The sequence below is a fragment of the Apium graveolens genome, chromosome 4 (assembly GCF_009905375.1).
Source record: "Apium graveolens cultivar Ventura chromosome 4, ASM990537v1, whole genome shotgun sequence".
In the NCBI taxonomy this organism is placed as follows: domain Eukaryota; kingdom Viridiplantae; phylum Streptophyta; class Magnoliopsida; order Apiales; family Apiaceae; genus Apium; species Apium graveolens.
In genome coordinates this window covers 9,782,160-9,794,715 of record NC_133650.1, presented here as the reverse complement: position 1 = coordinate 9,794,715, position 12,556 = coordinate 9,782,160, and the positions used below count along the sequence as shown (strand labels likewise).

Here is a 12,556-nt window from a genome sequence, read left to right as displayed (position 1 = left end):
TGTTCAAAAATTGGTATAAAATAAAGAGGAGATTTATTTATTCTCTTAGAATAATAATTTTAATTATCATGAATGCAACTTGTATAATGTAAGAAAAGTGTAAATTAAAGACACGTTCGAAAACTATTAAATAATTTGTAACAAGATCACAGAGTAATATAGTTATTATCAAGATGATACTTAATAGGAAAAATTAAGTATATTTTTTGCATTACACGATGTCTTGTACTCTTATAATTGTACTCTTATAAATGAATATTTATTGTTAGAATTGAGAGTTTGAACCAAGATTGAATCTATGATATAACGATCAACACATTCTGGTTGGCAGGTCCAAATTTGGGTCTTAAAATTTCCTTATATTATTATCATTTAATTTTCTTGAGCCTTTTTGGACTTAAAAATTTCCTTATATTATTATCACTCAGTTTTCTTGAGCCTTTTTAAGAACAAAAATTTAATTTCCAGGATAATGCTCATCGGACGGTGGATACCAACAAGGGCTACAGTTTTAAGTTGTATATATGTACCAAGACACAGAATGAAAGTTTGAAATAAGCTCGACATAAGATCATCAGACAATCATGATAAGACATTAAAAGCTTGTGCACCCCGAGCAACCTTGATAAACACATCCTCAAGAGTTGTATCTGCCAAACCCCAGGCATGAACTGTGAACTTACTCTTTGCCTTCTCAACGGCTTGAAAAACATCTGCAATTCGTACATCTTGCTTTGGTAACTCAAACTTCTGTGTCCCAGATATATGGTATATCCTGTTGGCACTAGGGGACAGATGCTTCGCCAAGTTCTCAACTTCCTCTTCGTGACTCGAGGATGTTGTCATTGTGAACACGTATGAGCCTCCATATCTAGCCTTTAACTGTTATTAACCATACCAACGTTATTTGTTAATCAATAACTAATTTGCAACTTGGCTAGAACTTTACATGTCTGCTGTTGTTTCCTGCTAAGCAGACTTATTATAATAGAAAATTTCTTGTGTTGCTACTTTGCTGAATTTTTTGAGAGGATAAGGTTAAGGGCAGTGATGTACGGAATGAATAGGATGATATGTTGGTAGCAAGATACCCCAAGTCGCAACACTAGGATTTTAAATGTCAAACAATCAATTTGGTGATTGTCTTCCATCCCAAGAGTAAAGGTGAAGGTGCTGAACATTAAGTACTAGAAGTTGATAGTGATGCTTACATCATACATGATATCCAGAATTAAAAATGAAAGGAAAGGAAAAAAAAGGAAGAAATACAAACATGAACACCCATATACCGATGCATTAAGATTTACCTCTTTGGGATTTCCTATACACTGCAAGCTGCCATCCACAAAAATTCCTAACCTGTCACAAAGATGCTCTGCCTCTTCCATTGAATGTGCTGTGCCAAGTGAATGATTATCAAAGAATGTAAAGCAACACATGATTGATGTTAATATTATGAAAACCTCTGTAGATTTTGAAGGGCCATGGATAAACAAATCCCTTGTGATATGACAAAATGAAACGAAATTTTATGTCTAAGGTTCAGAAAATATCAATAAAGAGAGATTACTGGTGAGAATGATAGCCCGGTTTTGCTTTGCTCGCTTGACCACATTCCACAGATTATTTCTTGAAGCTGGATCTAGTCCAGTACTTGGTTCATCCATATAAACAACCTTGCAAAAATCCCAATAATTAATAAGTTACAATATCAATAACATGTTAATAGATGCAAGAAATATACATTATATATGAAGGTTGTTCTACAGAACCTAAGTAGAGGGCTGAAGGTTCAATTGACCACTAGTACTGGAATCAGATGCACCAGGAGGGGATGTAATGTAAGCACGTGCATACTTATCCGAAGAATTTATGAATTAGAAAATATGACAAAATGGAAATACCTTGGGATCCCCAATCAGTGAAATAGCAACACTGAGCCTCCTCTTCATTCCCCCACTGTACTTCCCAGCCTGTTTGTCAGCAACCCCTCCATTGAAAAGATTAACACTTTTAAGAGATTCTTCCACAGCCTGAAATAACAGAAAGGTTATTTAAAAGATCTTCATAGTAAACATATTTAAACAAAACACTATTGTTGCTGCTACTTCGTACACGCTCTCCGAGTAAAAAGATAAGGCCACACAGGTCCTTTATAAAAGTCCAGTAGGGAAGTAGATCCATACTTTCACATAACTTATCCTTCGTTTGTCGTGATAAAAATGAAAAGCTTACTAGAGCTTCTTTTAACTTCTAAGACTATCATGTGCAAGATAGTAAATATAAAATTACACATGTGCTAAATAACAATGGCGGTATTCTACCTACACATCCCTATCATAAGCATCAGTTATTGTACTGTACAAAAACAAGATGAAGGAAGAATTGCAAAGAATAAACAATTAAATTACCTGTGTTAAGGCAGAGCCTTTAAGGTTCTTAAGCCTTCCATAAAAGAGTAGGTGCTCACGTCCGGTTAGGGTATTCCAAAGCAGGCTGTGCAATTTAGCAAAACGATACCGACCATTAAGGTGCTGATTAATCTTAACGAACTTGGTGTAGAATATTTGTTAAACTCCAACATGATATGCAATACATCAAAGCTTACTCATGTTGAGGACACACTCCCATGTTGGAATATATTCCATCCATATTGGTTCGAATATCGAGGCCCTCGACATATGCTGTGCCAGAGGTTGGCTTTATGAGCCCAATCATCTGTTTCAGAATTATAAATTATTTAGTCCAAAAGAGCAAATTTGACCGCCAAAATATACTGGACATATGGAGTCACAGATCCATGCAGCACTTCATATTCCAAAAACAGTACTCCAACTGACATGAATAGAAGTAATCGAAGAATATGAAAGCATTCCATTATATTAATATGCATTTGGACACATCAGTCCAACTCCTACATCTAATTGCACCTTTATCTCGGCCCCAGTAGCAATGCTCAAAATTATATAAATATGATAAACATCTATTTCTAACCTTCCCAGATTCAAGAATATTTAATTCTAAAAATAATTAGTCAGATAATACAGATTGAACTTACAGGCATAACATGATTAGAACCTATTCAGTTCCCAAACTTAAAGTTAAGATGTTTCATATAATTAAAGATGAAATCACTTCTTTCTTTTTTGTTTTGCATAGTGAAGATAGAATTGTTAAGTACTTACCATGTTAATGAAAGAGGTTTTTCCAGCACCATTAGGCCCAAGCATGCCAAAGCACTCCCCTTGTGGCAATGCAAGTGACAAACCCCTCACTGCAAATTTCTCAGGGTTTCCGTCTCTTCCTGGATAAACTTTCTGGAGGTCGTCACAGACAATAGAATGACTTGTACTTTGTTCAAGTAGTAGCTGTTCAACCCTCAATTTCTGACAGGAAAATAAAGAGGACAAGGGTTTAGGTGAAATTAGTTTTAGATTCACACTAGAATTACATACACGACATTAGTGTCAATAGAAAAAAATTTAAATCATACAATGCTCTTTATGTGTAATAAATATTGTTTTAAGCAAAACATGGAACATCGAATGTACAGTTTTAGCTAGAGTTTCTAATCTAAGACAAAAATGCAGTTTCTTCTAACTACGTTGTTTAATGGATTTCATCTATACAATCATAACCCAGCCTCAAGAGCACGAACAACTTTTTGAGAGAGTGAACTTTTCCGAAAATGTAGCCCATTTCAGTAGAAAGTAAGGTTTACCTAGTGGAAAGTGCACCTATTCTGTCCATTTTATTTCACTCAGGGGAAGGCAGAGAAAAAAAATCGGTAATAATCCCTAATTTTGTAGCTTAGTGGATGACAATCAGGTTGCTGGTGTGGAACTGTTAGGTAAAACCTAATGAGCTGGTCCCTATTCTCTTGAGCCTAATAATATAAGGTGGTAATATGAGGAGCAGACAAAACAGTTTATACCCGTCCCCTCATTCTCTGCACTAGTTAGGTGAGTATTCTACATCTCACTTCTAAACCCCAAGTTAATATCACTCTTCCCCAATCGCAGAAGAACAAGGGAGTCACAGCATCCTTCAATATTACACCATATTGACCACCATTTCCAGCAGTTAACTACAAACTAGTAGTACCTCTAGAAAAAAGTATAGAATATGCCAAATTTACAAGCTATAAGCAACAGACCTCTTGGACAACATCCTGTTTCTCTGCTTGGTCAGAAACTTGAGATCTTTGTTTTTGCAGACTAGATTTTGTAGATAAAGATGAAGGCTTCTTTTGTAGTTTTTGCAAGAAATATAAAGGATTTCTCCCAACACCACTTCCTGATGCAACAACTTGATCTATGTAGTATGCAACAGAAAGGACCAACAGCCATTCTACAAACATAATTATTAAAATTTCCTTCATCCCATTAGCACCATCATTCAAATCTTTCCATTGCATGCCATCTATCCCCAATGAAACTCCATTAATTGCATATTGTGAGAACTCATATAAACCACGATATAAGGAAAAGCCAGGATATATCTCCATAACTATAATCCATCCTCCTACAAAATATTAAAAATCACTTGTCATAGACACGATTATCAACAAAGAGCATTACAATATAAGAGAAAGCCAAAAAAAATATGGCCAAAAGCATAAAAGAGCAAGTTTGTTCTCTAAACTTCTACCGATGCTTAAAGATCATATTGCTAGTGCCCTACACACATACAATGTAACACTCCATTCTATTAACTTCTGTCTTGGACATATTGACTATACTGCCAAGAAAAACTTACAATCTAGAACGTTCATGCGCTAATGTAAAATCCTTTTCTTCTCGTAGAAAGGACTCTAATTTATCTCTGTAAAGAAAAATGTTATAAAGCTATGTTCAGAATTTTGTATTACTTACTTGGGAATGATTCATCTTCTACAAAGGACTGGAAAAGAAAGCCTCCCAAGAGTCCAGTTCCAAAGACCAGGATGTAGCCTATAACTGTGATAACCAAAATATAAAGTATTATTATATAAAACAAAAATTTGAGTTATAATTTTCTATTCAGGACAAAGGAGAATGTCGACTACATAAATTGAACCTGTAGCAGCCTTCAAATTGGAAAATATTGCAGCTACTAAAAAGGCCAGTGAAATTTGCAAGTTCACATAGAACAGATAAAACACAAATTGAATGCCGTAATTGTTCAGGGTAAAGAACTTCAATCCTACAAAAAACATGAATTTAAACAATTAAGAGAGGACTCGAAGAGTGAAAAACAATAAGAGGAAGGAGCTATTAGTTTATTACCTACAACCGAGCCAAATATCACAAAAGCGAACAAATAGACTGAAGATATGACAAGAAAATAAGCGTAAGTAATCATCCAATATGGACCATCACCAAGCCCATGCATTTTCATCATAATTCTCAAATTTTGTTCTTTCTCATAAACCAGAGATGTTAAGACCACCTGTAACAGTTAGAATGATCTATTACTAAATATTCAGAAGGCAAATTATGAAAAGGAAGCATCAGTTTTAGCAAAAAAAAAAGGAAGCATCAGCTATAAACTGTTTTACTACTTTATCTATAAGGAGAACAATGACTCTAATTTTTGAAGAGATTCTGTGCAAGATACAATTGGTACCAAAAATTACTTTACCCTTAAAACCGTTTTTTGATATTATAAACAGAAAATCATATTCAGGAAACAAATGAGGTGTTTGATCCTGTTTTCTGAACTTCATAAAATAGTTCTAAAAAACAATAATGTAGAAATGTTGTTTTTTGGAAATATCAAATTGCTTTCTAAATTTATAACTCTCTCGATATAACTCCTCAACCTTACTCCCCTCTATTACGATGACTGAACTACCTCGCATCATATAATACTCAGTGTTTTATCAAGCAAATTATTTTTCTTATTGTCTAAAGATTATGTTTTGAGAAAACTTTCACCAAAACCTTTTAATTTATTTATTTCATTAAAATAAGTATTTTACTTTTGCTTTTTAGAAACACAAATCTGAAAACACTGCCAAACACCACCTAAGCCTCCACGGAAAAAATTCACTACAAATGCTTTAGTTCAAATAATGCATCATTAAACTTAAGCTCACATACAGGAAATAGTTGCAGAATGACCCATGTAAAAAAGAGAGGTCCGAGAAGAGAAGCAAAATCGAAATTAAGTTCGGTTTCGGGCTTGGGCATTTCTTTGACAAAATCAAATAGCATATTTGCTGCTGGCCCCAGCAAAAACTGAAGGTATGAACTTGACACCTGCAGGTAAATGCATTGTTAGTTCTCATTGTTTGTAATTGGTGTAAGCATTTGCATAACTAGTCAGTTCATGTTGGAAAGAATAACTTTTTTTAACTAACAGCCAACAAAAAATGCTGTAATTTGAAGTGTTAGTAATGTATTTCTGCATGCCTAAAAGGTAAAAGGTATAAAGAATGGACAAGCTCTAATACTGATTTTTGTCACTTATCAGTTATTACATACTATTTTCACATAATTAACAGTGATATCTACCTAGTAGTTATTACAATATACCATTAATGGCTCCTGAAGTTTTACCAATCAACATCTTATATTTTACTTAATTAAAAAAATTACTAGAGTGGAAGAATCAAAATCAAACATCAGTCGGGCACTATATAGTCACATCACATAACATGAAATAATATTTGATGACTACTGAAGTTTGCGAAGTCAAGACACAAATTCTGAAGGACAAGTACATACCAAATTTACTAAGCGAGGAACCCTTGTTAGTGCAATAGGGCGATTGCCAGTGTCATTCTTTAGGGTGGAGTTATACCATATACTCACATTAAAATTGCTCAGCATCTGAGTTCAACAGATCATACCCTGGGATGAAAACAATATAAATATTAAGGCATTTACATAAGACAACATGTTGATGTACACATGTGTGGCAGGATACAAACCTGCTATTATCTCATTAATTTCCCTCCCAGAATTTCCTTTCCTGAAACCCTTGTATAGCTCATCATTAATATCAGATGAACTATTGCGCCAAAAATGCAAACCTTGAACACAGCTTGCCACTTAACAAAATAATGAGAGGGTTTAGAAACTTTGCAGATATAACCGCATAAGGTGAGAACTTATCCATGTTAAGCATGATTGATGTGTGTGTGTGTGTTGGGGAAACATATTTAGCGCTGAGGGGGGGGGGTGGAGATGTATAAATATGAATCTATTTATCTCTCATGCTCTGACAATGCAATACAATTCAACCTCAAGTTCACTAAATACAAGAACAATGAAGTCATAGTTTAAGTTTGCTACCTTGTTGAACTGTAACCGATGATGCTCCACGGATAGTCACAGGAAATGTGGAGTTAGGAGCGCACTTAGACTGAAGATAATAGACCTGGCAAATCTGAGTAAAAAGCCGGCTCAAGAAAATTGGTGAACTCTGTCTGTGACTCTGAACCCTGGTCATACGAGGAATACATAATTTCTAAGTCGCTATAATTTAAGCAATTTCAATATATAACGATAGGCGAAGAAAAAAGGGACAACTTACCAACACAATTTTAGCTAAACTATTAATATTGCTGGAGAAGTTCTGATCGAGTGCATTCTGGAACATATTGCTACCCACAACTATCACCGTTCATGTTAAGCATTACAAGAAACGTAAAAAGTGAGGATTGGCAGTAAAACATCATGGTAGAACATAACTCTATCAGACCATGTATATAGCACATTCCAAACCTTGTCCGAGAGACGAGTTCTTTCCGGTAATAAGTACAGTGGCAGGGCAGGTTCCACTAACTTTGCACGACTCACTAGGCAGGTCTCCATGTGAAAAATCAGTTCTCACTGCACGATACTCGGGAGCTGGTACTTGTAACAAAGGGGGCCATTCTGGAGGGCTAGGAATGGGGCAAGTAAAACTTTGATCTACAGTTGAATACTGAATCCCGCATACTTCTTCGCACTGTCCATCCCCGTTAGTATCAATACAAGTGCAGCCACATTTGTTAGAGGCTTTGTTCAGTTCATTGTTAATTATATTTTGGAGCAGAACAAGTAGCAAGCAGAGAACAAACGGGAAGAGAATGAGTCGAGCATTTTCTTTCATGTTCCGTTTCTGCAACAAAAGGACAAAGACAATCCGTGGTGATATTCATTAGTCGAAACAACTGATTCAATTTTATTTGATCATCAATCTGCCCTTCATTTGTCCCCATATATCTTAGTAACACATATACAATATATGGAAAAAACAAATATGAACCAGAAAATGCATAATTACTTACAGTAAACAGAAAACACCCAAATCAAAATATAGAGCTCAATGTTATAATTAAAAATCAACACACACAGAGAGAGAGAGAGAGATTAAAATCATTAATTAAATTTCATGTAACATCCAATCAAAAACTAAAGAACAAATAAACATACATATAAAGTAAAGATCATTCAAAAAGTAAAAAAAGATAACAAATGAAGATAACAATTGCAGGGAGGGAGAAAGAGAGAGAGGGGGGGAAGGGAGGGAGAGAGAGTGAGAGAGAGAGAGTTAAAAAAATAATAAATGAAGATAACAATTGCGCTGAGAGAGAGAGAGAGTACCTGAAACGTTAAATTTTTTCTGAGCAAAGCATTGGCCTGAGTCCAGCTGCTGGAAACTCCCACCGCCATTGATTAATCTGTTTGAATATGTATGATTGTCTAATTGAAATAGTTATAACGGCATAAAAGAAACCTGCGGGGATTTGGCGGAAGATAATGACCAAAATTTAGATCTTCTGCTACTACTTTACACCGTGTCTCGCACAGCAGTTTTACTCTTCTACTACTCGTAGAGTCTTTTGTAAACCGAAATCTTCTAGTGGGCCCCTACTTTTTTTCTCTTTTTTCATTACACGTTTGCGTTCTCCATTTCGCCTGCTCCTCTTTTCTTGCTGTATATATTAAAAAAATGCGCTACTTTTGGTTCGTTTTTTCAGAACTCTGGAAATTGCTGGTGACATACAGATTTGGGATTATTTTTTACTTTTTTTTGGTCAGATACAGATTTGGGATTTAGTAATACTATATTCCTGTAATACAGTATTAACGTATACATAATATCCAAGGATATTAGGTAAACTTGTTAGTTAAAACACCATTAGCTAAAATTTTGTTGAACCTGTAAGGATTTATGCTCTAGTGGTATTAGTTATATTTATTAGTTATATCTCAAATATTATTTTATTTTTAATTTTAAATATATAGTTAAAATTAATTTAAGCTATTTATATTTAATACAATTGAAAATAAAACATGTATTTAAATTAAAAATATTTAATGACAATATTTTTATTTTTTATATTTATGAAAATATTTTAAATTAAATATTATAAAATAAAAAATTATTACATTTATAAATACAATAACATATTTATAAATGGAAAACATAAAATTAATAAACATTACTTACATATATATATATAATTTTTAAATTAAGCATAGTTTATTATAATATAATATTACAATTTTTATTTTGGTTAATAATTAAATAATATTTAAAAATTATTTAAAATAGTATGCTATTTATCATATAAAAAATATTTTTATACGAGAGAACATATGATAGCATTAGGTTAGAGTATATTTTAAGTATGAGAGCTGTATTGGTTTAGATGATGGGAGGCGTGCCCTTTTTCCGTGATCTAAAAATATATCTACAGAGCTCCCGTTGGAGTGATCACAATTTTAGATATCATGTATATTTATGAGACTGCCACATAGACGTTATACCTAACAGGGCGTTGGAGATGCTCTTATTTTAGATTTTCCAGTATAGTTTCATACTTTTCTTGAAAAGTATAATAAAAATTTAAAGAAAAAACAGGAAAAGTAAGAAAAAAGTGATATAAATGGGAACCTGATCTTCGAGTAAACAATATTATCATGAGGATAGAATACAGGATACCAATTCACAGAAGTATAATAAAAAAGTTAGTAAATGTTTTTCTAACCAGCAAATACTACTATTATATTGACGACAAAATATCTGCAATCACATTGCATTGACATTATATGAGTCAATATATCTGTCAAATATAAAAATGGAAAATCAAATTTCCAGGAAACTATGGAAATCTATTACCCCCACAAGATCCAAGGGAGCATTCACTCGAAAGCCACATATATTTCTGTAATCTCTGAAAATTGACAAAGGAACTGCTGGTTCTTACCTCCATTTTTAAACAACTTAATACTGACTTTGTCCCTCCATTTTGTTTTTCTACTTAACATTAAGAATTATAGATTAATTAGTTTGGTTTTAAAATCTGAAAATTACATTTTAAAATAGATTAAATGTACTTTTCAGTGATATAATTTTTATTATTTTTTTAATTATATAGTATATGTGAATTTCAATCGAAATTTGATCAAATTGATCGGTCAAAAGTCAAAATGGACATGTATTTAGGAACGGAGGGAGTAGAAGAAAGTTATCAAAAATTCAGTTTATATTGACAATATTCTTGTTGACTTTATATTATCGTACTCGGTGTTCCAAAAAATCATTGATTAATTGGAATTAATCGGTAATTAATCGCTATTCGGTACAAAATTGAACTGATTAAACGAAAATCGGGTCAAAATCATTTTTTTACGAAAATCTGTCAAAAGTAGGGAAAATCGGATTAATCAGTCAAAAATTGACCTCATTGGTAAAATTTTAAAAAAATATTTAGAAAAATAAAAAATAAAAATATATGTAAAATTTAAAATTTTTAAGAAAAATAATAATCTCATATACATATTTACTATTTTAAATGGTTACATAATAAATTTTCTTAGTTCTTCTCAAATTGATCTCAGTTCATAAATTAGATCTTAATAATAATATTTACTTTAGTAATATTTCATATTTTAAATTGATTTGTATAAATATTTATAAAATTATATATATATATAATAAAAATAGTAAAATAGTTACATGTATTATTATTTGTAAATAAAAATTATATTAAAATAGTTCCGATTAATGACCCGATTAATCATTTCAATTAATTCTCGATTACCTGATTAATCTCTGAACTATTTTAATTAGTGAGATTGATGTAAATACATGATTACATCTTATTAGTTGTATAATAACCTTATAATGACAGTTAAAATATATCACATTGTATTTTGAAATTCAATTTTATATATAAAAATTCCACACAATGGTTTACACATTGGCGGTGCTTCATATGGATGGGATTCAAGTTCAATTCTAACAATATATGGCCACTATTGCGGTTCGTGCGTGCCGGGCCGGGCCGGGCCGCACCCGGGTTGGGCACTTGAAATGCTAAAACTGAATCGGCATGTGGATGAACGAATCGGGCTCGGGTCGGGCTTGAACCGTAGAAACTGAAATCGCAACTGGTGGTACAGACGAATAACCGCACACGGGTCGTGCGGGCTCGTGCGGTTAACCCGCGGGCTTCCGTGCGTGCGGTTTGCGCACTCTTGCTGTCTTACATCGCCAATCTACCATTCTGTCTATTACTTTAATAGTTTTATATAATAATCTATGACTATTATTATATTTAATGCAATCAAGTGGCAGGCAGGAGTAGTGTCCATCTGAATTTATAATTGTATAACCATTATGCCCATTTTATAACCCGCGGGCCGAATCGGATTGTGCGGGCTGTGCGTGTTTCGTGCGGCTCGTTGGTCGTGTGGGTTAGTACGGGCCGGGCCCGTTCCGAGTTCCTGATCTATATATTCGTATTCGATTCGTTCTTTTAGCGACTTATGCGGGTTTGAACCGGCCCGGTTCGGGCCGAATAAATTCCGATGTTCGTACGAGCCGGTCCCGAGCGGGCGGTTCAAAACCGCACTAATGGCCACCTCTAATTGTAACAAATAACTAAGGAACCATTTGGTTCATATTTAATGAGATCAGTTAAATAAAAATTACTCTCAACCTCGTATATTGGCTGTGAATTACTAGTAATTTTGGTATTGAAAAATCAACCTCATTTCGTTGAGAGGTGAAAATTATTCTCTGTCAGGGTTTCGATTCAATACCTGAATATTGCTAGACTTCAACATCAAATGACTTCAAATATCAGATATATTCTTTCAGCACCTTCAATCTGAGGAGGGAATATTAAAGTCTATTGATAGCTTCTTATTTCTAAATAATAGAAATGTGATAAGTAGACTAGTCCTTGATATGATAGTTTTTAGTTAGTTATGATATGAGCATTAGCTTAGTATAACTAACTCTGTCTTATCTGTATAAAATAAAATAATCAATCATTTTGTAATTCAATTTTTCTAAAATGTAAATTTGAGTTCTAGATGAAGGAAAAACAATGCACATGAATGTTAAAATGGTATCAGAGCTTTTTCCGCAAAGCAAATACAATAAATTATGGGCGATTGATCGAAGCTATAATCATGATCTCTTCTCTCTCGGTCTCTCTCTCTCTCTCTGTAAGATCTTTCTCGTTGTTCATGATTCTTCGTAAATTCTCTTCGTGAATAACGGTGTTTTCTCTTCCTTGTCTTGTTTATAATCTTCAGCTTTTCATCGATTTTTGCCATTGTTTTCT

At 33.5% G+C, this 12,556-nt stretch overlaps 1 protein-coding gene across 1 annotated transcript; it reads right to left on the bottom strand.

The window, feature by feature from the left end:
* Positions 1–491: 491 nt before the first annotated feature.
* On the bottom strand, positions 492–8,885 carry LOC141717705 (ABC transporter A family member 7-like). The gene is given in 20 exon segments (XM_074519879.1): positions 492–882; positions 1,308–1,396; positions 1,571–1,676; positions 1,905–2,033; positions 2,412–2,496; positions 2,609–2,718; positions 3,186–3,386; positions 4,157–4,524; positions 4,875–4,958; positions 5,059–5,184; positions 5,268–5,430; positions 6,084–6,242; positions 6,711–6,806; positions 6,808–6,836; positions 6,917–7,036; positions 7,281–7,365; positions 7,367–7,429; positions 7,522–7,601; positions 7,713–8,091; positions 8,577–8,885. Coding segments are annotated over 20 exon segments (2,841 nt in total). The 5' UTR covers positions 8,646–8,885; the 3' UTR covers positions 492–582.
* Between the last annotated feature and the right edge of the window lie 3,671 nt (positions 8,886–12,556).